Source organism: Gallus gallus, chromosome 12, assembly GCF_016699485.2.
Source record: "Gallus gallus isolate bGalGal1 chromosome 12, bGalGal1.mat.broiler.GRCg7b, whole genome shotgun sequence".
In the NCBI taxonomy this organism is placed as follows: Eukaryota; Metazoa; Chordata; class Aves; order Galliformes; family Phasianidae; genus Gallus; species Gallus gallus.
The window spans coordinates 3,632,891-3,658,796 of NC_052543.1; the positions used below are offsets into that span (position 1 = coordinate 3,632,891).

At 37.8% G+C, this 25,906-nt stretch overlaps 2 protein-coding genes across 23 annotated transcripts in view; one reads left to right on the plus strand and one right to left on the minus strand.

The window, feature by feature from the left end:
• Positions 1–11,923, minus strand: part of CENPP (centromere protein P) — a 118,884-nt gene extending 106,961 nt beyond the window's left edge. For 2 of the 10 annotated variants that reach the window (NM_001398184.1, NM_001044635.2), the window contains exons 1-5: positions 11,752–11,912; positions 10,070–10,224; positions 9,193–9,350; positions 8,742–8,830; positions 4,462–4,550 (exon numbers count right to left, since the gene is read on the minus strand). In NM_001398184.1, the coding sequence (NP_001385113.1) occupies positions 4,462–4,550; positions 8,742–8,830; positions 9,193–9,350; positions 10,070–10,206 (473 nt within the window). In that variant the 5' untranslated portion in view covers positions 10,207–10,224; positions 11,752–11,912. Of the gene's footprint in view, positions 1–4,461; positions 4,551–6,202; positions 6,247–8,741; positions 8,831–9,192; positions 9,351–10,069; positions 10,225–10,407; positions 10,460–11,751 lie in introns of those variants that run through there. The other 8 variants (XM_046899881.1, XM_046899878.1, XM_046899877.1 and 5 more) reach the window with 5 other exon arrangements.
• A 223-nt stretch (positions 11,924–12,146) lies between these two features.
• The window catches only part of NOL8 (nucleolar protein 8), a 29,367-nt gene continuing 15,607 nt past the window's right edge, over positions 12,147–25,906 (plus strand). For 7 of the 13 annotated variants that reach the window (XM_025154670.3, XM_040646630.2, XM_040646629.2 and 4 more), the window contains exons 1-16: positions 12,147–12,215; positions 13,077–13,245; positions 13,402–13,464; positions 14,207–14,285; positions 14,577–14,724; positions 14,973–15,041; positions 15,349–17,277; positions 17,569–17,685; positions 18,576–18,695; positions 19,097–19,181; positions 20,143–20,287; positions 21,634–21,717; positions 22,343–22,617; positions 24,078–24,204; positions 24,638–24,708; positions 25,631–25,713. In XM_025154670.3, the coding sequence (XP_025010438.2) occupies positions 13,107–13,245; positions 13,402–13,464; positions 14,207–14,285; positions 14,577–14,724; positions 14,973–15,041; positions 15,349–17,277; positions 17,569–17,685; positions 18,576–18,695; positions 19,097–19,181; positions 20,143–20,287; positions 21,634–21,717; positions 22,343–22,617; positions 24,078–24,204; positions 24,638–24,708; positions 25,631–25,713 (3,534 nt within the window). In that variant the 5' untranslated portion in view covers positions 12,147–12,215; positions 13,077–13,106. Of the gene's footprint in view, positions 12,424–13,076; positions 13,246–13,401; positions 13,465–14,206; positions 14,286–14,576; positions 14,725–14,972; positions 15,042–15,348; positions 17,278–17,568; positions 17,686–18,575; positions 18,696–19,096; positions 19,182–20,142; positions 20,288–21,633; positions 21,718–22,342; positions 22,618–24,077; positions 24,205–24,637; positions 24,709–25,630; positions 25,714–25,906 lie in introns of all 13 variants that reach the window. The other 6 variants (XM_025154671.3, XM_040646633.2, XM_040646627.2 and 3 more) reach the window with 4 other exon arrangements.

A 25,906-nucleotide genomic window follows, 5' to 3' on the forward strand; every position in this document is an offset into this window, starting at 1 on the left:
GACCAGGTTAATGTTGGCCTTCTGGGCTGCAAATGCACACTGCTAGCTCACATGGAATTTTTGGATCCCTAGGGCCCTCAAGTTCTTCTTCACAGGGCTGCTTTCAAGGAGTTGCTATCCCAGTTCAGATCACAGACTGCCCCAACCCAAGTGCAACACCTTGCCCTTGTGAAACCTCTTAAGGTTCCTGTGGATCTACTTCTCCAGCTCATTCAGGTCCCTCTGGATGGCATTTCTTCCTTCTGCTGTATCAGTTGCACCACTCAGCTCAATGTCGCCTGCAGACTTGCTACGAGTACGCTTGATCCCACAGTCCAGGTTGTTGATAAGGATACTGAAGAGCACCACTCTCAAGGCTGACCCCTGGAGGACACCACTGGTCCCCAGCAGCCACCTGGACAGAGCCATCGATAGCAACTCTAGCTGTGGCCATGCAGCCGATTCCTTATCCACCAAATAATTCACCCTGCAAATCCCTCTCTCTCTCTAATATAGAGAAAAGGATGTAGTGTAGGATTGTATCAAAGGCCTTGCAGGAATCCAGACTTCTAATACTTTGAAAACTCTAATATCTTTCCTGTTTGAGATAAGCTACTATTCTTTTTTGGATTTTCAGAACAGGTGAGAGCCAAACTTGATGCCCTTAGCAGAAGGGCTCCAAGCGTATTACTGACTCCAGCAATTCAAGAGAGAACTCTGCCTCAGGTACAGCTTTACTTAATCTATAGGAACAGCAACACATTACACAAACTGGAAAAAAAATAAATGGGACATTCATTCAGATTCCGAAAATATAAAAGAAAAGCCAAACAAGTTTTATCCTAGCCTGGAAAGAACAACATCATTAAAGGAAATTACCCAAGTAGTCACAACTGCCAGCAAAACCAGGCCAAGACAAAAAAAATAACATGCTGGCAGCACAAGCTAAATTGAATCCCTGGAAGAAAGTAGACATATACTAATTTACAATAACTATCTCTGTGTCCTGGACAAGACTTCTTATTTTTAACCACAACTCAATCATTTATATAAAGTCTGCACACAGTATAGTAAATTTCTAGACTTCATTGACTGCCCAAATCTCACTCTGCAGCAAATGTGATTCTTCACATACAGAAACATGCCTTTTAAGCCTACATATCTGGAAGGAAAGGATACAAACATTTTTAACAATTTACATACTTTAAATCTGTTTTGAAAACTGGTCATTTTGATGAGTGACCAATTTTATGCAATTTAAAAGCATGTCATGAGCCTTGTGACATTGTTTCTACATGACCTTATTTGGTTTTTTAGGCAACGCAGTAGATGAAAGGTCTCAAGACCGGATCACCAAGTAGAGAAATACAGATTTTTATAACAAGATCAGAGAACCAGCTGCATTGAACATTTTAACAGGCATACAAAATGGTTAAGGTACCAAAAGGAAATTACAGTGTTGAAAGAAAGTAAGGTCTTCTAATTCTTGCTTCCCAAGCTTGAAGCTCATTAGGCAACAGGGACCTCTCCATTGACTGTTTTCTGTTGAGTGAAAAAGATATGCCATCCTTGTACTATCCAACTTTATCCCTGCATGACACTGGTGAATGGCAGTCAAAAAAAAGACACACCAGGAAAACAATTTGACATCGAAGTTCTTTGGATCAAATAGAGAGCCAAAAAGCTACATGTGAGCAGTATTTCAATTAACTTTGTGACAGCATTTAAACTACTCATAAAAAAAGAACAATATTGGGTTTAGAATAGGTAAATTTCCAATTAGCCAAAATCAGCTTAATTCCTAATGCTGAAGTCAATTCCCACAAATCCTAATATAGCGAGAACACTTTCTGAATGAGGACTGCTCTGAAAGTAATGCCTCCTATTTTATTGTGTTGGCAGGGTAGCAGCAGAGGTTAAACTTTCCCTCCAGTATTTCGTGACATGTTGTTGCCATACAAGAGATGGCAGCAGAGGGGCAGCCTGAGAAAATGGCGTCTGAAATGGGAGTGCATATGGAACAAATGTGTGCCATTTAATTCCTCTGTGCAGAAAAAAACTGCATCCACTGACATTCATCAATGCTTGCTGGACATTTACGGAGACCAAACAGTGGATGTGAACCCACTGAGGCTGTGGGTATTGCATGTCAGCAGTGGTGACAGCAGGTCACCTCTGCAGGCGCAGTACTTTGACAACCATGGCATGCAGGCTCTTGTTCAATAGAGCTGAAGAAAATGCAGAGCTAACAGTGGAAATTGTATTGAAAAGTTGTGCTCTGTAGCTGAGAATTTGCTCTATCAAATAGTGTTGTTGTGCTCTTCATATCTATTGTAGATCCTATGGAAATAGGAGCAACCTACACATAACAAGGTAGTAAGATGTTAAAGTTTAAGCCTCTTTTTGGAAAGAGCTAAGCTATACAAACTGTCATGAAAAAAAAAGTTCACTGCGAACAGAAAACATCAGTCTCCAAAGCCAACATCACGTAAGAGAGAAGCTATCCAAAAACAGCAAATAGCATTTTCAGGCCCAATGTTAACTATGCATCAGGTTAAAATCACATGCCCTTTGTCCAAGCACCATTTCCTTTTACAATATAACATCAACAAAATACAAAAGCATCTAAGAAGCTCTAAAGTCATAACACTATTTAAGGGTTCAGTACATAAGACTTCTTGTGCTGGGATATAAAACCAAGGAATTACTCTTACAATTGTAGGAATAATTTATGCTTCACCACTTCCAAGATGCAAGTCCATGCAGTGCTTGACGTAATGCAGACCTTGCACAAATCCTTCAACTATGACTGTTAAATTCTATTAATCACTAAAACATATCAGCAGTTTTCCAGCTGTCTATAAACCCCTCCTAAGTAGTCTGTGCAATCATTCATTTCCCATTACCTGGTAGATTAGTTAAGTAATAAAAAGAAGAAACGGGTAAAAGGATTTTTTCATGGATATTGTAGTCCTCGGTACTATAATAAAGTTTAACATGGGATATAACTTGTGCAAGGGGACTTGAGCAAAACACAAAAATAGAAGTGTTGTGATTCTATCAGTACAGACATTTTTACTGTTACAGCACGTTTAAGGAAGAGTACACCTTTTAAAATAAGTATTGTACTCCAACAGTACCTAGTTGAAAATAAACTTGAATTTTCCTTCTTTTATAAACATGTTGCTCAAGTGCTTTATTATTCTTGTTTTCTTCCAAAGCAGGATGGACTTGGGAATTAGACCTGACTGCCAAGTTTTTAACTCCAGTGCTATTAAAGATCATGCATTATGAAAAATGTAACCAAAAAAATTAGAATGATGAAGAGGAAAAAATTTCAGCCACCAGAGAAAATGTACTTGGCAAGGCTGGGCCATGGAAGTGAAAGAAAAATGAAAAAGGTGATGGGGAGACTGAAAAGAACAATACCAGATTCAGGAGGACAAGAAATGGAGGGAGAGGGAAGAAAGATGTAGGAATCTAAGAGTAACTGGGACACTGAAGAATAGAAGAGCTATCTGAGAAAATAAACTCTGAAATTAGGCAGGAAAAGAAGGGATTGGGAATTGGTAAGAACCTAGAAAGGGGATAGAGAAAACAAACCTTAAGGAAATATCACATAATCAGATTAAGCCACTATAATGATGCATTACTGTCTAAACAAACATAACCAGTATAAACTCCACTCTGGCAACACATTTCCTACCTTAAATGAGTAATAAATGTAATGTATAGAAGCAGTAAGGTATATTCATACATTATCATTAATTCCTCTTTCAACCAGTTGAGTACATTAACATCATTTACCTTGCAGCATAACGAATTTATACACTGGCATGAGAACAACAGATGATATGTGCAAATAGAAGCCAAAGAGAAAACAGAACTGTTTGCTTTACTGATAGCAATGCTTTAACTCATATTACTCACAAAGACTTATATTTACTATGAATACTTGTGTTACGTGGAGAAGGACAAGGATAGTGAAAAAATAGAGGCAAAACAGGAGTGCTCAAGCCAGGAAAAGCCTTAACAAGCTTGAAAGGTGAGCCCATGCAAATCTCATGAAGTTCAACACAGCCAAGAGCAAGATCCTGCATCCATGTCAGAGCAATCTCAAATATCATCTTATGTACCAAAAGCTGATAAGTTCATAATTATATGAAAGTTTATCTTGTCTGAGTTTATCCTGTTTCTATTTCTCTAAACCAAACAATTCTGAACATCTAAAGCATATTACAACCCTGAACACATTTCTGTTTGACATGAACTCATTTAAGCCCTTTCAGGCCTTATGAACAATGTCCATTCCATCTTGTCTCCACAAGGATACAGACTCATGATAGGAAGCATTAAGGTTGGGCTAACAGTACATTACCTCCCAAAGACATTGCTAGCAGCTTTCATCAGAACCCTGTATTGCTTCAGCATTGGTTATCCTATACAATAACTTTTCTTAAACAAAAAAAACCTCCACATTACCTGGACACAAACTTGCTTAATTCTGAATGCTGTCCAGATTCTATTGCGATGCTGAGATCAGTGATAGCAGCAGACACATTCTCCTTGTTCTACATTGGAAAAACAACAATGCAGTATTTTAGAAGTTTCTCTAGAAAGAAATATAGAAACATATAAAATATACCAAAAATCTATGCAAATACTGCTACACATGAAGACCTATAAAACAGTATTTTTAAGCTATGTCTTACTTGCATGAAAGTTTTCTTGTGCTTCAACATATCAGCATTATTCAGGCAACAAAAGTTTTGGAGTAACATCTAAGCTACTCTGAACAGAGAATAGACATTTGTAAAAGATTTCTTTACAAGAAGTTCATCTACTCCCTTCTGTGTCACTTATACTGCAGATACTTCTCATTGTTCAACACAACTCCTCCATCGCACAAACCAGAAATGTCAAGTTTCATCTCCCTTTTGGAAAACATCCTAATGCTAAAATCCTAAAATTGAGAAGCCTTTTTCTTTCTTGCATTCCTTCCATTTTACAACCTATTGTTTTGTCTCAAATTCTTGTCTCTTTTTACAATAACACTTGGCTCAGAGATCCATAATAAAATGTTCCCAAATTAAAATACCTAACAAACTAAGAAAACATCAAGAAAAGAAGACCATTCAGTAGAAATGAAACCATGGAAGAATTTAAATCTTTTTTTCCTATAAATTCTTGAGCACACTATAGGAATATATCACATAACAGTGAACGAAAAATAATACCTTGAAGACCATAGCAAATGTTTCACTTTATAGTGGAGAATTTGTACTTTTCCTTATTTTCAGTCACTACAAGGAAATAGCAACAAAGGAAACTAATGGGAAAAGCTAGAATCAAATGCAAATCCTACAGCAGTCCTTAGTACTACCATCGGTAGAGATAGAAAAAGCAAACCAAGATGCTACAAAGTTTAATGGATTGGGTAAGTAACTTCAGGAAAAATCATTTTAAATTGAAAGCAAAAGGTTCAACACATGCATGGATAAGCTAATAGCAGTTATAAACTAATATACTATCATCTAAAAAACTGCTTTCCCAAGAAGTAGGCTAAGAACATCTAGTGAGATGTCATCGATATCATCCCAGGATCACCTAAAAGTATTTAAGTAAAAACTCTTGAGAAGAAAGCAATTTTTTAATGATTGCTTTCTCAGTGGTTTTAGATTTGTTCAAGCAGGTTTTCAAGCTAATTGTACATGTCTGCTACTAACATCTAAAAACAGCAAGAAGGGAAGTAAGAAATGTGAATGCTTTTACACTAAACTGCTTTATATTTCAACATTTTGACCTTGATAAGCATCTACCTACGCATAAGAGTGAACAAATAGGAGTTTCTCCGCTTGCACTCTAAGCTGGCAAAACACTAATCAGCTTTAGAATGTGTTCTCTCCTAGTCTGGTGCTGTATCAAAACTAAAGAGTGAGCTGAGATGCAGAAGATGTCAGGCAGTGAGCAAACAGCACAACAACAGCACGCAGGCTACTTCAGCCACAGAAAGCTAGCCAGAGAAATCTCACATCTACCTGTTTTTTCTTCATACAAATGTATCTTGGAAAACAGCTTTTCATATACATAATTGTAATGCTATAACATGATAGAAAGTACAGCAATAGCAGCACAGTTGTACAAACCTAGGCTGCAGCAAATGAGAACAAGGCCAAATACAGCAGCCGTAGACACAGAAACAAAGGAAGAAAAATCTACTTACCATTACAAAGCCTCAGGTAGGCAGGGATCTCCAGAGAGATACCCTTATCTCCACTGTCAACCCTTAAATGAGGTCTGGGAAGAGGTGGATCCTGGCTCCACCCCTTCCACTCACTCAGGTGCATCGCATTACATTGCATACACCTGAGCTCCCCTGGCTTGGCCCTGCTTCCCACCAGGTGCTCCATCACTGGTTCAAGCCATGACTTAGCATTTCTACTACAGTGATATTTAAAAAACCAAATTAGAGATAATTGCAAAAAGAACTTGTTACTATATACCTATTGGTTTAATGATTCTATGGAGCTGAATTTTCTAATTTAACTACTAAATTAAACAGATCAAGTTGATAGTTTGAGGAAAATTCTTATCTTGTTGCATACTAATGCCTTTGTTGTCTACTGAGCATTTCTCAAAAAACTCTTTTCTTCCACTTCTCAAGATGGGTGAAAATAGTTGCAACAGCATCTTGCCCATGCTGATCTCCATACATGTTATTTTATATAGAACTGTTAATGTTGTATCTTAAAGAACAGACATAAATACTCTATTTTATATACAAGAAGCTTGAAACAAAAATTACAGTTAAGTTTCCAGGCCTTAGTAGTTTTACCTAAAGTCAGAACTTTCCTGACAGCTTTGGAGGCAGACTCCTGCACCAACAGAAGATCCATCAACTTCACTGTATGATGACCTACACAATAAATGAAGTCTGCAGCAACTAAGATAATACATCTCTACCTTTATATCACAGAAATAGCCCACTACAACTAGGCAAAATGTCTGTACGTAATTGCTAATGATCTAATGGTGAGCTATGCCCTTACATTATAAATAAATAAGAGAGAAATACTTTGATCATATACATTACAAACATATAATTTCAACGTACAATCTTTTAACTTGAATGTTAGAACAACTAAGTTCTCTCAAAACCTATTTAAATGGCTCTAGCAAAATGATAATACAAAACCATACATTAGTAAAACAATAGACCATATTTTACAACTGTATCCAAGCCATTATGTTTGGATTTGTACAGCATCTACAAGAAAATACAAAGCCTTTAAAACCATGCAGTTCATACATAATCACAAAATTGTGTGGAGGAACAGAAATAACTCTGTTTGTAACCATACATGTACTTCTTGTGTAGGTAACACCATAAATAAAAGCCTAAACATACGTATTGTGGCAAAAAAAGTGCTCTCTGATTGTGTCTGCTTGACTAATTACGATTTTCCTGAACACATCCACAACTCAAAGACATCAGAAAGTACAAAATGTTGGTGATAGAAATTTGATTAAGTTAAGCTGCAGTAATACACATTCTGTGCTGTATTTTAAATTGTAATCTACAGGTGCTGTGCATTTTAATTTTTTGCATGACCTAATCTTATTAAAATTCTATATTTTTATTAACTAAAGTTTTGTTTTTTAATACAAACAGTTTTCTGTGTATCACTTATCCACACAGTGTAATTCTGTCAGCGGGGGTTTTTAGGTGTTAAACAGGCGAGTACTGCCATCTAGTGGTACAACATATTTAAACCTCACGAATACACTCAACAGTCAGATTTACCATCTGTGCTCCATTAACATCAAATACCACAGAACACAAAGAATTTACCGCTCCAAAGGACTACGCAAGTGAGAAACATAATCAAGTCCCACGATGGATGCAGGTTATTTCCATGCCTAAAGCTAAATGCAGTTTTACACGTCCATGCTACAACAGAACTTCAAGTTCTAAGCCATACTTTGCAAAATAACTTCATTCAATTCAACTCTTGAAATTCCATATCATGCAATCCACAGACGAGTAACTAAGTACTCATTTCCTAAATTCATAATGGTTTCTCTTAAGCTTATGAAGAGAAGCCACTTTTTTCACGTAACAAACCAGTTTTTAATACCTTCAGGTCCAAACACTCTACTTAAAACTACCTTCAAAACTTGAGCTGAAAATCAAATTTTTCCTGAGAAGAAAACTTCCCAATGTCAAAAAAAGTTATTACAAACTGGGGCAGCAGCTCTTTCCCACTGCTTACCATTCTGAATTCCATGCTAATAGATTCCGACAAGAGCTTCCTTGCAAAAAGTGTCATAATTGGTATAACTTCTGTGTAGTCCCTGTGATGTAATGGCAATTTACACTAACGAACTGAGTAGGAGTATAACCAAAGTGAAAAAGAAACCGTTCCTGCTTTTAATGTTTTAGCTTTTCCTCTGCTCCCTCAAGAAATGTGGGGCTTGGAATTTTCCATTCTCCAGTTCAAGATACCAGATTATAGGAGAGCATGGTAAGAATTTCATGACTGGATGTAGAATTTGAACTTTAGAATTGTTTTACTTGGATGCATGTGGAATTCAAAAGCTGGGTCTATCTGTCATGGAGAGGTGGAGAGGCTTACAACAAGGAAACAGCCGTAATGACAAAACACCAGCTAAAAGTTTTCAGCTGAAAAATTAAGTATTAACTTTTGTTCATTTGAAGTTTTACTTGTTTATTTTATTTTCAAATATACATTGATTGTTACCTGCACTTCAAGAAGCTGGAATTCCAAAGAAAAAGGCAAGGACTGGCAATTTCCTGATAATCTGTGCTTCTGAACTGTTCTATTTCCAGCTGTTATTAAAAAAAAAAAAAGTTAACAAAATACCTCATAATAACTCTATTCAACTATTACTGTATTTCTGCCATTAGTCATTCCTAAAGCACCAAACAACACTGTCCATCACAGCAATCATGAAATTAAGTGAAACCTGCTAAGAAAAGAACTACTAACTTCACAGGAGACTTCTGCTTTTCCACCTGGTAAAATACAGTACTTGCTTAGAAACTATTTTCTCAATAAAGGCAGTTATTTTGAAATGCAATGGAATTTTCTTTCTGTTAGCATTTCAAGTGGTATTACAACATGCATCTGCAAATGTGATCAACTGAAACATGTTCAGTATAGCACCAGTAACAGCCATAAAAATGCTTACTCTTTTCTAAAGTTTTCTTAGAATGACTGGTGATCTGAATGCCAGTAAACTTCACCAAAAAGGAGAGATCTCTCTGTAGACTTTCAAGTTCAGCTTTCAGGTCCAGTGGAGGTCCGTGCCCCTTATGTTCTGCCAGAAATTCTCTTTGGAATAATTTTCTAGAATTAAAAAAAAAAATGAAATAAGAAAAAAAAAGTATAATAAACAAACAAAGAAAAGACTCAAGAGATAAGAAAATGTTTTGTTAAATCAGTACAACAGTACCGTTAAATTAAAGACATTTGTAATTTGTTCTGAGTACTTTCAGTCCAAGATCAGCTGTCAGGAATCTAATTTCAGTTAGATCTCTAATGTAAAGAAATACTTTGTGTTCACTGCCAGGCAGACAGAGCCTTTAAGTTGTTATATATAAGCACTTGGAGGAACATACAATAAAAGTGAGCTGTGATGCCATTAGAAACCTGACAGAGCTTATCTGCAAAATATACTTCTATTATGGAACATCAATTAAAAAATGAGAAGCTGCACTTCTACAGTGCACAGGTGTGACTAGCTATACAGGTACCCAGCTTTTTTTTTCTTCAATAGCATCTATGTGCACAACTTTGCATGGCCCACACATAAACTGACATTATGCACAGATTGCTATGATTGCCTTTTTCAGAAAACAAAACATGCAGGCATCACTGAAAATAAATTAACTACTTATTATTTGTAATCTTCTGTCATAATTGATCCATGTACTAAACAAGATCTGCATCACAACAGCACTGTAAAAATAAGTACAAGTCCTAATATCATAACACACAGGCAAAAGCGTAACAGAAAGAATTTTGATAAAGAAATGTCAATAATCCAATATGAGCAGAAGACATACACTGACATCAGTACTTCTTCATCAGAAAAAAAGGTGGATTCCTGTTGGATATCTTCATATTTGTCAGACAACAGCTTAATTTCTTCTTCCAGCAACTGAATTTCATCTTCATAAACTTGATAAACGCTGTTGTCCATTTCTCACACTCCAAGGTACTAGATAAAACAAACATATGTATTAGGGCTCATCTCCCCCCAAAACAGACCAGTTTTCACAATTAATTTTATCTAAATAATTAATTTAAAAACGCAAACATGGCATTAGGCAACATTTCTGCTGCCATAATGTGAAACAATCCAATTGTATCTTATGTCTTTTGAAAATTAAAGAATATTTACCGTTTTAAAATACCCTGAGTAGCTCCGACAAACACAATGATTTACACTGCTGCAATCAATTCCACAGAATTAAGCAATGCTGTTTGCCATGGAGGATTAAATTAACATTTAAGCCGTGATGCTAAGCAACTAAATTCAGCAGGAATTCTGGCATCAGCCTGAAAACAGAACAAGGCTTCAGGGCAAGCAGAACTCTACTCTACACACTATAGTACTTTAGCATCAACATAATTCCTATTTAAACTCCAAAGAAGCCCCATTAGGAGGGCACTGGTCTACAAACAGGCGTACCATGGGAGGAGCAGCAGCTTCTTCCATGCAGCAATTCTGAATATAACAACATCACTTAAATAACATGGTACCTCATCCTGCTAACAGCAACATGAATAGGAAAGAGTTTGCTCCCAGCCGACATAGGAAGCTGTAAGATACCAGTAAGTATCCAACAAAGAACAAGCCTCTGTCTTGAAATTAAAAAATCAAAATGAACAACAATAAAGAATATTCCCTAAAGTCTGTAACAATTTAGGGGGAAAAATGGTTTTGTTGCATTAATTCACTGAAAATAGAATTCATGGAGTCTAAATGTAAATCTTAGACCAATTGCAAGACATAAATCACTGCGTATCTGTATGGGAACTGCTGAGTCCCAGCCTGAGCCACTGATGGAGCACCTGGGGAAAGGAGGTGGTCAGCCCTGGGAGCACAGGTGAAGGCAATTCAGCTGTTAGGCAGGAAGGGGTGAAGCCTGGCTGCACCTCTCTTAGACCTCATTGAAGGGCTGACCCCCACTGGGGAAGGATCTCTGGCTGGAGATCCCTCCCTTGGGGAGTTTTCCCTGCAAGCCCAGCTCTACAGAGACGGGTGAGCACTTTTCCATTGTAGCACCATTCCATTTGTGCCGGTCCCTTTGTCCTTATGCCTCCTCTATCACCATCCTATGGCGCTGACCTTTCTGACTGTTACAGTAACCTACAGATACAAAAGCAAGAAGAGGAAACCGGCATAGGGGGATTTCTGTGAGAAGCCTGATCTCCTCTCAGACACCAGCTGCAGGAACAGCGCCAGGCACTCCCACCAGTGCTCCTAATGCAGCGCCTGATGGAGCACAGCTGTGCCGGACACCTGAGGGATGGAGCACAGCTGCTCTTAGCGAACACAAAAGCATGAACAAGCAAAAAGCAGTGGAGAGACACAAGGAACGGTCGCCTTTCACACATAAATCAAAAAGTGAAGAAGGTTTTTAATTCCAATACTGAGACCAGAATGCTAAGCTTAGACACAGCCTAAGGAGGATCGCTACGGCTGTACCCACCAGAACCTCAGGAAAAAGAAAACAGTCACCTGAAATCGTCAGCGGCTTCCAGCAAAGAGCTGCTTATATCAGCGGCACCATCAGCTCATGTAGCGGGCGGCGGGGGACGGCAGCCGTAAGCGCTGCAGGCGTTACCGCCCGGGGCTCAGCTGCCCCTCACAGCGATCGGCGGTCCGCGCCTTCGAAGTGCGCGCCCAGCCTGCGCCCCGGGCGGTACCACTGCCGCCACCCGAGCGGGGGACACCGCTCAGCGCTGCTGCCCTGAGGAACCAGTGAGCCGCTCAAAGGGCAGGTCCCAAATTCGAGGTAGATAATAAAAGTGTTATTTACGTAGCTATTTACGTTTGTGCTTTTTTTTTTCCCCCTTACGTCTTGCGGAAAACCCCCCTCCCTTTCTTCCTGGTTGGTTGCGCCCAAAGCTCCCGCCATTCCCCGGCCCGGAGCTGCGTGCTGCGCTCAAACCCGCCCGGCCGCCAACAGGAACCCGGCAGCGGTGAGGGGGGCGCGTAGGCCCGGCGCTGAGGGTGACTGCGGGGGCAGCAGAGGGAAGGGGGGCAGCGCGTGGCGGCGGCGGGGCGCTGAGGTGCCGTCTGCTCGCGGCTCTCTGCTCGCGGCTGAGGGCGGTGGGGCCGTTCGGAGCGCTGTGTGGAGCGCTGTGTGGAGCGTGCCTCGTGCCTTCCGCGCTGTGCTGCTGCGGGCGCGAGTCCCCATGGTGTTTCGTTCTTTTTCCTCACTTTTTTTCTTTTCTTTTCTTTTCTTTTCTTTTTTTTTTTGCATGTTTTCTTATTTAGCGTTTCTTTCATGAGGAAAGGCTGAGAGCACTGCGGCTGGTCAGCCTGGAGGAGAGAACACTGAGGGGGGATCTAATCAATGCTTATGACCTAGCGCCATCAGCTGGGTCGTTTCATCCCAAGGAAGGCCTCCTTTACTCATGTTTCTTTTTTCAGCGTCAGAAGAAAGCGATTGCCGGGTGGCTGCTGCAGAGCGAGAGGCACGAGCTTGTGCTTTGGCCTTCCCTGCTTTTGCTGCTGTTGCCCCTTGAGAACTTGCTAAGCCAGCGGGGGATGCGTGAGGAGAGCTGCAGCTGCTTTCGCCGCTCCTGAGGCAGTGGCACGGCTCACTCCTCGCTCCCACACTGCGTGGCCTCTCAGTTGCTCGCCCTCTGCTTCTTTGCTTCTTAACTGCTTCATAGGCTTTTCCCCATATTGTGGTAGTCCCAGTCTGAAGCATTCTTCTGTAAGGTTCTCTGTGGAGAACTTTTGATGGAATACCTTATTTTTTTCATAATTTGATACTGTGATTGACTTAACCCCTGAAATTTCAGTACTAGTGAACTGCTGTCATCTTTTTACAGAAAAACAGATGTGACAGCTTGACTCTCACTATGGAGAAGAAACAAGTTTCAAAACGCCTGTATGTCGGAGGACTTGGCCATACGGTTTCTAAGGCTGAACTGCAAGAAAGATTTGGGAAGTTTGGACGTGTTTTGGATGTAGAGATTATTACCAGAAAAGATGAGCAGGGTAACATCTTTGCATCATCCTTTAAAAGTGAATTGTTTTTCAAGTCATAGTGTGGAATAAGATTTGTACAATTTATTTTCAGGAAATAACAATTTTTGGCTTAAAGGGAAATACTGAAAGTATATAGAAATTAATTACATGTTTATCATTGAGCAGGGAACCCTACGAAAACTTTTGCTTACGTCACTGTCAGCAGTTCTGAGGCAGATCTTAGAAAATGTAAGTATATATATGTATCTATCCATATGATTTTTTTATTTTTAATAAATCAAGTTCCTTGAGCAAGTCACATTATTCATGTTACGTCTGATGTTGTCTAGGCAGGACACGGTAAAGGTAGACCTAGTTTCATTTTGTTGTCATACACATTTCATTTGCTTTAAGCTGCAGTTCTTATGAAAGATATTTTGCCAAAGCTTTCAGTATGTGGATATAAGCAGACTGAAAAAATTACCTTGCATCTGAAGAGGTGATTTGTGAGTTTATTCTTGCTCTTCCTTCAAAAGGTGTGGGAAGTGTTTCAACCACTTCCTTCAGAGCCATAAAACATTAGGAGGGACTTCCCACGAGAGGAAACCCAGGAGGAGAGTTCAAGTAAACATTGTTGTGTTAGGATAGTTCTACAAATTCCAGAACGGTTGGATTACAAAATTATTTGCAGTTATGAAATTACATCTTATATACGTAGCAGTAAAATATCAGATGGAAATAACCATACCTGAAAAAAAGGGTTTGGTAATTTGATGTCTTATTTTAGGAAGTATGGGTGTTAGAAATAGGAAATTTCTTTGCGATTAGTTTATTGCAAATAGAACTTTTCAAGTCAGAACCTTAATTCTGAATGTAGATGTTGTTTAAGTGTCGGATATTAGACTCTTCATGTAAAAAAGGGGACGCTGTTAAGTTCAGTGTGCATCTTTCAATACAGGAAATATTAATTGCCAGTTTTCTTGTTTTACAGGCATATCAATTTTAAATAAAACCAAATGGGGAGGGAAGACACTGCAAATTGAATTTGCCAAAGAAAGCTTTTTACATAGGTAAAAATCAATCAACAAATACCTGTTTTTACTGATGGTACCCTTTTTCTGTTTAACTTGTAATATTATGGCAGTGCTTTAGGCATCTGCTATGCTCCTAATCTTTCTAATTTTTATTTATGTTTTTGGGCTGGTGATACATATTTGATAGCACAGTCTTGTTGCCACTATTACTCCCTTAAAGCTCCGCTATAAGCAGAATTATGTTAATTTCTTCTGTGGGAAGGGTTGCTGCCAGTTATGATCTAACATGCAGGCAAATCTTTTTACATACGTGTACTTCTGATACAGGCTTGCTGTGGAAAGAGAGGAAGCAAAGCTGCAGAAAGAAAAGCCACGTAGAAATGATGAAACAGTTCTTCTAGAATCACTGAAAAAGGCTGGAGTTATAGACTTCCATATGAGAGCAGTACCAGGTACAGAGGTGCCAGACCATAAGGTATGGTGGGGTAGCTGTCTAGAGAATTAAAGCAAGAAAATAGAATTGGGCCCAAACTTATTACATTCATATCTATGTTAAATCTATATGTTGAATATAAAGAATCTTGTGTGAAATGTGATCTAACTTTTAAAAAGTAGTCTGAGGAAATACTTTACGTGTTTTTGTTATTCTTGTAATTAATCTTTTATTTAATGATTATTTTCTTTACTTTTTTTCCATGCTAATTTATTTTTCTTTTCTTTTAGAATTGGATTGTGGGTAAATTTGGCAGAGTCCTACCTATCCTACACCTTAGGAATCAACAGAAAAATAAAATATCCTTTTTGTTTTGGTTGGACATAGATACAATTTCCTTCTTTCTTTCACCCTAATGATAAGTATGTTTGCTAAATGGTCTTCATATTGACTACTATGGCATGTTTGATTTAGTGAGTCCTTTAAGTAAATGTAATAAGTGGTTTTGTGTTCTGAATAACTTTCTTAGACTGCAAGTCCTTTGTTTAAAGGCATGCTGTCATAGCATTAAGAGAACTCGTCCTTCCCCTTAGAATTTAGTTTGTAGAGATAGAATTCGGCTTGCTGAAAGAATCATGTTGTTTTTATTCTTTAATTCATATGAACATTGTGAAGTATGACCCATCAAAATATTGCCACAACCTTAGAAAGCTGGAGGAAGACTTGACGCATGTAGTTCCTGTATCCAAGCTTACTTGGCATTTGGAAGAGAAAGATGACACCATAAGCAAGAAGCGACAAGGAGAGTTCCCTGTGACTAAGGAGCAACCTAAAAAACTGAGACAACTGGGCAGTCAGGATGTGAATGGAGTGGAAGTGCTCCCTTCTGGGTGTCAGTCACATTTGAGAAACATAAGCTCATTGCAGCTAAATCAAAGATCAAAAACCAAATCCAATGAGCAGTCTAAATTACCTCCATCAAGCAGCCTTAATAGTAGTATTTCAGGGCAAAGTTTACTATCAGATAAAAACAGCATTTGTAGAGTGATGTCTCCAAATAACAGAATGCATGCTTCTGACAGTGACGTTGATTCCGAAGAGGAAATCAGAGCAATGATGAAGAAGAAGATGGCAAAAGAGCAAACTGAAAATGTTGAGACTGAAAATGACCAGCTGGAAATTGTTGGAGATAATTTTGAGTTAAAATACAATACTCACTGGTCCATAGGCAATCGAGGCTCCATGAAGAAAGTTGTCAAAGGAAACAGTAAAGAGAGAGAGACTATGGAATGGGACAATGGCTATGACTCAGCGGATACAGATGAGATTATTGCTGAGAGTAAATCTCCAGGTCTGAGTAGCATGAAAACTGCGGTTTTAGAAAACTCTAAACAGGTGAAGGTGGAAAATAAACAGATTTTATCTAGTAAGAAATGTGATTTGATAAATGACTCCTCACTGAAAACTGACAATTTAAGAGAAGAACATGTTGAAAGCAAAGGGAAAATGAGAAAAGCTAGCAATTCTGCCTTGTTGAGTACAGCAGGTAACAGTACAGCAAAAGCAAGTCATAGTGAGAGCTCTTATTCAGAGTCTGAGGAAGAGGAGTCTGAAACCAGTTCTAATTATGAATCCATGATGCAAAACTGTTACCGTCTAGACCTTACATTAGATGACCTAAAAGCATTGGCTGCTGATAAATCTGAGACATCAGAGGAAGAATTGGATAGTACACACAGTTCTAGTCAGTGCAGCATTAAAGAAAGTGCTAAAGGCGATGTCGTACATAAGCCTAAACGTGCTAAAATTCCTCCTGCAGTTAAAAAAAAGTGCATCTGTCCTGAAGATATACTTGCTGCCATTTTAGATGGGGAGGAGAATGCTGATGAGGAAAGTTCCAAGGGACAAGGTAATTCATGTTTGAAATTCCAGCCCTTCAGAGGAATGGGATCCCTTTGTGATGAGTCAACTAAGGACAGCACTGATATAAAAAAGAGATCTGTAGAAAGTTTAGGTTTTGACGCTTCTCTTCCTTTTTGTGGGGAGAAGTCACCTGAAGGGCAGTCTGAGAACCATCCATTTTATTCTCTTGAAGTTGGCACTAAAAAGAAACAAAATATACAATGTGAACAGCAAAAAGAGTTGTCAGATGCTGCCTCCTTAGCAGATAAGAATGTTTGCAGGCCACATTTACAAGGAAAGAACAAAAAGACAAATTCTCTGCAAGGTGACCAGAATTCAGAGTGTGGAGATACTGTTCCTTGCACTGATGAAAGTGAAGGTGAGAGCAGTGACTTGGATAGTAATGCTGCCATGTCACAGAAACATGTGAAACGACAACTGAAAAGCCCAAAACTGCTTTCAAAAAAAATGAGGACAGATGTAAGCAACGCAAGTTCAGAATGTGAAGTTCAGAAATGTGCAAATAGGAAGATGAGCCTCTTGGATAATAAAGAACTTCCAGGTACTGCTTCAAAGGAGTCTGATACAAAAAAACAATTGGAGGATAACCAGAAGAGGCTGGCAGCTCTGGAAGAGAGACAGAAAGAGAGGCAATTACAGAAGAAACTCATTCAAGGAGCTCTTTCAAATTTGGTAATTGCACTCATATCTTATCTGAATAGCAGGCGGCAGTAAAACAAAAGGGGAAAATTAAACTATGTATAATTTAAGATATTTTGCAAGCTTGTGGAATTCTTGATTATTTTTCAGTTTTTGTTTTCAGAGTATATATAAAATGTTGCATGCCTGACTCCTGGGATATCTCTGGAATTGCAAAGGGAGTGCTGGGTTCTTCCTTTACTGTCACAGAAATGTGTCTGAGATACTTCTGTGTGACTGCACTAAGTGTTCACTGGTAACCTGTCTTTTTTTATTCTTATGTAGGATAGCCAGCCAACAAACAAGCATAAACACATCATATTCAATTCAGATGTGGAAAGTGAAGCTGAAGTGGATGAAACATTGAAGAAAGATGAGAGTTTGGAAGATACGCTTGAAAGAGTAAGTGTTGCTAGGAGGAATTCTAGTATCCTTTGAGGCAATTCCATATTGATGGCACTGTAACTTTTATTTTGAAGACTATTTTCCATTGCTTAGTGAAAGGAAAATTTAAATGATAAATAATTCAATGAATTTGAGTGATTATAGTTTAGCTAACACAAAGCAAGTTTCAAAGAGTGTATCATTCATCTGCGAAAACTGGAGATGCTGGAGAATTTGTAAGGAGATGGTGATCTGTATGCAAGATGTTTTAACTGTGATTTAAAAGAAAACAAAATAATTTTTTAGCTTACAAGGCATAATTACATCGTTTGGAATTTCTCTGCTTCTAGACACAGGAAGGGAATGTTTTGGCTTCGGTATTGTGGGAAGGCTTGTTGCTCTTTCCAACGCAGTGGACAAAGAATCTTTATTAATGCAGAGTCTTGTTTTATAAAGTGATGTCTGAGTCCAAAAAAATTGTGTTTTAAAGTTGTGGAGCGCTTACCTTTTCTGCAATTCATGTTTATCAACTGTCTTAAACAATGTTCTGCAGTTTATACCATGAATGAGGCTTGTTCAGAAGGGTTTTGGACATTGATATTTTAAAGCTGATCTCCCTTTGTATAATCGGGAAGTTGGATTCTTACAGCTAGCTCATATTGTAAAACCTGTTAGTTTTTATGTGGATATTTTGCCTCTACTTAAACTTAAAGATCATTAACTGTAAAATTTTTAAAAGGTGTGTATATGGCAAAAGATTTGAAATGAATGAATCAGTAAAGTGGTCATTCTAGAAATGCATTTTCTCAAATATATTGGAAAGCAGATGAAGAAAGTTAATGCTGAATTATTTTCTCAAACTTACAAAAATGGCTCCTTTCCTGTATTTTTCTTTTTGTTTAACAAAGAAGGAACATGATCCTAAATCTTCTAGAAGACTCTTTGAAAGCAGCGAAGATGATCAAGACGAAACAGATGACGAGAGATTCAAAATTAAACCACAATTTGAAGGCAAAGCTGGTGAAAAAGTGAGTGAAGCTGTGACCTAGCTTAATGTAAAGCTAAGTAAAGTGTGTAAAGAAAGTAGTGTAAAGAAAGCTTAATGACTTAGCTATCTTGTAAATCACTGTAATGCTGTTTCAGAAGTATGTAATATGTAGCCTTGCATATGTGTGCACTATGATTTTGACAAGCTTAATCATGAAATTATCTCCTACAAAGAGAACAACAGCCATGGAGGAAATAATGCATGTTGGGGTGTGAGGAGAGTTCTCTGGCGTTGTCACTTTTGAATACGGAGAAAATTCTGAAAAAGGCATCAAGCTAAAGATTGTTAGTGTGTAGTAATAGTTACAGCATTGGAAGTAGGAAGTTACTGTATGTTGATGATTTTTTTCTCCAGCACTTAATAGAATTTCTTTTTATTTAGCTCTTAAATCTGCAATCCCGTTTTGGCACAGATGAAAGGTTTCACATGGATGCTCGATTCCTTGAAAGTGAGAGTGAAGAAGAAGGTAAGCTTGTTCTTGTTTCCTAGGTAATAATAGTAATAGAGCTATCTAACGGAGCCTTAATTTTGGATACTTGAAGCAACTGACAAAGTTTTTGTTTCTCTGGTCATTGCTCAGAAAATAACCTAGCTGTACTTACTGTATATTGGTAGCTGTGCTTTTTCAAAGACGTGCTGCAAACACATTTTGGTAGCTAACCAAGGTATTAACTTGGCTGATAAATCAACATTTGAAGTGATCTTTTTAATACAGGATGATACCAGAGTGTGTTTACCCACGTTTTTCATAGGGTAAGTGATGACTTAACTAATACAAACTTTTTGACCTTCACATTCACTTAGCTTTGTTTTGTAGTCAGCTTGCACTCCATTGATTCAGCAATCTTAGGAAGAAAGATAACTTTATATAAAATCGTAGAATCCCCAAGGTTGGAGAAGACCTCCAAGATCACCCAGTCCAACTATCCTCCTAACACCGATATTTCTCTGCTAAACCATGTTCTTTAGTACGACACCTAATGTTTCTTGAGCACCTCCAGGGTTGGTGACTCAAACACCTCCCTGAGCAGCCCTCCCAGTGCCTGAGCATTCTTTGGGAGAAGAAATTTTCCCTAACATCCAACCTGGGTCTCCCCTGGCACAACTCGAGGCTATTATATATTTATATATTAGAAGGCAGAAAAGCTGAAAAATGCTGAAGACAAATGAACAAAAGTTGCATAATTATTTACTCTGTTTGCTTTTTTTGTAACTTGTCTGATTTTCACATGAAATAGGGGTCCATAATATCTATATTCACAGACTGGCTGCATAACAAGGAGGAAAGCCTCTAAGTAATTAGCTTTATAATAAGGAAAGTGGCTTGTCTATTTACATGAGCTCTACTATTGTAGTAGTGTTACACGTTAAATATTACAGGCTTACTCTGATAATGGGGGAATATTGTTTATTTGTTTATTATTTAGGAGAAACCAATACAATGGAGGCAGATGAGGAGGAAGAGTTTGCTGCAGAGAAAAAGAAAAATCTGCAAATACTGGGAAGTCTATTGAATATTGACCTAGAACAATCAAAAACAACTAAAATGACCATAAATGCTAAGAAATTCAAGTATGTACTTCGGGTTCTTCCAGTAAATTTTATATGATTGGATTGTTGGGATTGAGAGTTAATATCTTAATTAGTCCTTGCCTGTTCTCTACAGGGGCAAATGTAAACAAGCTAGACAAAGAATGTGTGAGATAGGCAGTAAGCCAGTAAATAAGATTGTTAATTCCATAGGAGTTAATGAGGTTATTGTTTTCTCTGGACTGCATGTGAGGAACAAGGTAAATATCCTTTTTTCAAGGTATTAACATAAAATTTCCAGTGGAGATTTTTTTTCTTCATTTGATTAGGAATTTCTTGCATATAACCATGGACTGTAATGGTAGAAATTAACAATGTTAAGTGCGCTAATGTGCAATTAGTAACCTTTTACAGACAGTTGTTACTGGAGTTGCATCATTTGACTGCTAACTGCTAAATACCATTCAACTGGTGCACAGTCACATTTATTTGTATGACTACTGTGTAAGTTTTATTTTCTAAAAACTAAGCACAGGAGGTATATGGTAACTGTTGAGTCTGAACCACTGATTGAGCACCTGGGGAAAGGAGGTGGTCAGCCCTGGGAGCACAGGTGAAGGCAATTCAGCTGTGAGGCAGGAAGGGGTGAAGCCTGGCTGCACCTCTCTTAGACCTCATTGAAGGGCTGACCCCCACTGGGGAAGGATCTGTGGTTGGAGATCCTCCCTTGTGGAGTTTCTTTTGCTAGCCTATACCTTCAGGGATGGATGAGCACTTTTTCTAAGGCCTTTCTGTTGCACTGGTTCTCTTGTCATTACATCTCCTGTAATACTATTCCATTCTGTTGATCTTTCTCATTGTTACAGGAGGAAATACCTGTGCAACCCCAGAGATTATTTTAGAAAACTCTTTTGGGAATTGTTTTTCTCTAATACTCAGTTAATGATATAGTAGATACCCATTTAGATGCACTTAACCTGTGTTGTAAGCAACATAGTCTTTTCCATGCTAGTATTAGAGTCAGTCTAAACTTTTGATTATCTTAACTGCAAGTCTTTATTTTTTTTCCTTCCCTTCAGATTGATTATTTGTCAACATGGAAAATTTGGTACTGGTTTATCTGTTGATAGATATTTATCTATGTACCCATGCCTGTTTATCTTTTAAGAGACGTGCATGTTTAGTAGAAGTTTATGACCCACAACTTGAAGTCTATTTCATGTTCAGTACAAAAATTTGCCTAAAGCCAATTGTGTGTATAATTTTTCTTGATCTTTCCTGAGCTCTTCAGGTGAAGAAGTAAATTTTAGAGTGTTAGGGTAACTTCAGGTTGGATATTTATAATGTCACATGGGTTGTTTTATGTTGTTTTCATTCTATCCTTATAGGGATATTAATGCTCTCCGCTATGATCCCACGAGGCAAGATCATGCAGTTTTTGAGAAGAAACCAAAAGCTATAGAAGAAGAGAGGTATTATTATGGTTTGGTAACTGCTGTGATGTTTCTTTCCACTGAAGGCTGGCTTTCAAAAACAGTGATGCTGATTCATTGATGCTTTGCAGCCAGATATGTTATTTAAGTTCTCCCTGATATTGCTAAGATAAGGATTATGACCAGTAGAAACTCAAAGTAATATGTTGTCTTTCTTGTCTATCTTTTCTTGATGTGCTATTTTCTGTTCTCCTTTCTCACCTTCGGGTTTCAAGTTCTGGGCTTTGAGATTTGCAAATCTGTGAACAGAAAGCATTAGCTCCTAACAATTTTTTTCAAGATTAGAATGATGTCCTGAATATTGTTATTTTTAGATTAGATACTGTCATGTATTAAAAGGAGAGTCAGAGTGCCTTTCATTACAAAGTAGAATTGCTGCTGTCTTTTCATGGATTCAAACCTGAGGCGCTTCCGCAGTTCTTACCTTTAAAGGGTGGGCAAATTGTGTGAGGTGAAAAGAAATGGATTAGAAACCTGAATCTACAGCATACCTATGATGTCCTGTACGCCCTGGAATATCCTATTGCCACAATCTGGATTTGCTAAGAAAAGAGAAACACTGTGGTGGTGATTCATCTTTTTTTTTTTAACGTTCTGATTTCAGTAAAGCTAAAAGAAAGAAGAAGAGAGAAGAGAATGAGAAGCTGCCTGAAGTGTCTAAAGAAATATACTGTGACATTGCTGTTGATTTAAAAGAGTCATTTGGATCTTCAAAGAACAAACCAAAAAGAAAAGAAATACCGTGGGACAAAGATGAGGCAGAGGAATCAACTCCACATGACCATCTGGGACCTGATGCTGAGAGTAACACGGCTCAGGATTCCAGTGATTTCAGATTTTCCTTCTTTGATGACAAGGATCAATCTGATGTAAAAGAAGGTAACAGTAGAAAATACATAGAACATGTATAAGAATAGTAATATTTCTCATGTGTTGATTATTCCAGACACTGTGGAGTTATTAAGCATTATAAGCATTATGGTCTTCTCTTACTAAGATCTCTGTAGTTTAATTGCTCTTAACCATATTTGCATCCCTGGAGTTCTGTAAGGGGTGATGTCAAGGGATAACCTTGTGAGAAGGAACTATTCTGTAGTTATTCTTTGAATAGTAATGAAAAAAATTGTTGTCTACTGATTTTAATAAACAGGAAGAAAGATACAATACATAAGTCAAATCAGGATTCATATAACCCAACAAGATTTTATACATGTGTTAATTAAGGGATTATTATGTGCAAAAGAAGTGCCCTGAGATCCATGAACATTTTAAAATGTGCTTAATTTTAATTTCAGAAAAATTGCAACTGAGTAACACGTGATCACTGGTGTGTTAATCTACTTAACAAAACAAAAGAAGTCCTAATCTAAGGAAAATCAATGGTACATAATAAAGGCCAAAAAATATGAAATCAAGTCACTTGCTGAGTAGTACTGTGAAGACAACTGAAACATAAACAGGAGGAAATAAGTCTTGAGAAGTATGATTAATTCAGTAATGTGGGTTTCAGTAGAGCAGCAAGTAAGAGCTCAGTAGAACAAAGAAAAATACTTGACCATAGGCAGTGTCCAGAGTTCACAGGCTTCTTAGCAATGAGAATCACTTTTAACACTATTTTGTTTATCTGTTTATTGGCTTGTATTGATTAAAAATCCTATTCAGGTACTGTGGGGCTGCTGTGCTAGCTACTGTGTTGACACAAAACAAAAGGACAGGTCTGTCCCCATTTCACATACTTTGGTTGCTACTGTATTTTTTTTGTCGTTTTGTTCAGCCTGACTTCAAAAAGACCATGTGTGATGTGTGGAATCAGAACTTCTGGCTAAGGGAATTAGTAAGAGCTCAGGTGCATGTGTCAGTTATCACATGTAAGCTGAGCTGCTGACAGCTGGCTGTGTGTTTTTTAGGCAGGAGCATGTATGTGAAAATAACAAAGTAGTGAGTCTTGTCACATAGAACCTTTCTAAGATAGTGAAAGGAAGTTTATATTCCATTTATTACAGGCTAAAAACTTGAATAGGCAGAACTACTCCCAACTCAGCTAATAGTAACTGTCTGGTCAGAATGACTTGAACAGAACCATAGACACTAACAGTGAGCTTAACTTTGGTGTTTTTTTTCTTCTGTGCAGTATTTGATAGTAGTGACATGTTTTGAGGATGGATTTATAACATATGAAAAAGCAAACTATGTTCATACTTGCCCATAGGGTCATGGAAAATATATGGAGGGAGTTTTTGTACTGCTCAGGTCTGTTATTTTCCAATAACTTTTTTACTCTTGAGTAGAAGTCTACTGGCAAGGAAAAGAGTAATCTGTTTCTTGTGCTATTATTGCAGAGCCCTACGTATTTGAAGCAATAAAACCTATAAAAGTCAAGTGGCAAGAAGATCCACGTTTCCAAGACAGCAGCTCTGAGGATGATGATGAACCAGAGGCAACGGAGAGTGAAAGAGAGAAAGAAATGCAAGTTCTCTTTGTATTTGTTGTTTTCTTGGTAGTAGTTGATTGTAGATGAATTTTAATAGCAGCAAACATAAGTGTGGATAACCAACACCTTCACTGTGCATCTTTAACCAAGAGGTTTTTTTTGAGAGAACCCACTCCTTACTGCACAGAACATAATATTAAAAAATGTTGCTACTAGACTTGAAGTTAAATATTAAAATTGAGTTTATAGTTAATTGCATGAGTATTTGACTGGGTACTGGCTTTGGCCAAAAGTCCAATACATTTCAAGTGTTCTTAGCCTTCTGTATGGAAATGTTTATGTTTAGTTTCTGTGGAGAACTGTTGTTTTTCAATACTGCTATTTCTTTGAAGGACTGCAGCTTTAATGTATGCTAATGGAAATTGAGACTAAATTCTGTGGTGTTAACATTTCTTTGTGTTTTCCTAGGTTTCTCCCTTTACCACAGTCAGGAAGTGCTAGGTTTTTCTTCTTCTTCAAAGATGATGAACGATTAAGAGGTGAAACAGTTTATTTGCCTGTTCTCCCCCTTCCAATCTCTTTACTGCAACTGAAGAGGAATAAATATTGCCTAGTTAATTAATGGTTTCTAGCTTAAATACACATGAGATGTTAAGAGGAAGAAAATTCACAACTTTCATTCACTTCCTGTGATATGGGTAGTGGTAGTGCGTTCCAAAAGAAACTATGGAATCCAAATGCTGAGCTGTTATTTGACACTCTTAGATTGCTGCCTAATTTTTTGCTGGTTTTTTAGAGCTTACAAATATCATTTGATCAATTAGCTGGGTATTTGGTTCCTTTCAAGCATATATATGATTTTTTTCTGTGCTTCAGTTCTTACTAGGAGTATTCAGTATGCTTATCAGCCACATACACCCATATAGTTCTTGATACTAAACAATGTGGTGTGTTATTTCTTGTGAATGTAATGAATTCTATGGTATAAAAATAGATTTGCTCTTCGTATTTTATGCAGTTGATTATTAGGGCAACTTTAACTTGTCTCAGAAAAATGAATATTATTAATTTTTCTTTTTGGAAAATGTACAAAAGTTACTGTGTTCCTAATGCAGTTATTTTATCATAGCCTTACAGTACGTGTTAAAATCAGGCTCTGAGTCCATAGCAGGCATAAGTTTTTTTGATAGGCACAGAATCATGCTGCTGAGCTGTTAATGTAAGGATTGCTGGTTTGCTGCAATTTTTATTTCAGCACAGTAAGGAAAGCTACAGCTGTCCTTCATTTTTCCTACCATGCAAAGCTGCAAGGAATAAAATCTGTTTTTAGTCAGCTATGTTGCGGGGTTATGGGTGGAATATGAAGAAGACCTTTGGATTCTTACTGTCTCTATTTTGCATGAGACTTAGGAAGTATACCATATTCCAGTGGCTTTAACCATATTAATTTTTTCTGTGCAGAGGGACCCAAGTTATTTTGTAGATCAGTTAACCTCAATGAAGAAAAAGATAGCTGGGAAGACAGACGTAAATTATTGCTTGAGGTGAGTATTTAAACAACTATTTTTTGAAAACTGTAGCTGGAATCTCACCATGAGAATGGAACAGGGCTGTTTATTTGCCTAATTTGCAGTAAAAATGAATTTGGGAACTTCAGAAGGACAGGAAACTTCATCATATCAGGAAACTAATCTTTTTTTAACCTAGTTGTGTTTGTAACTTCATGTTGTTGTGTCT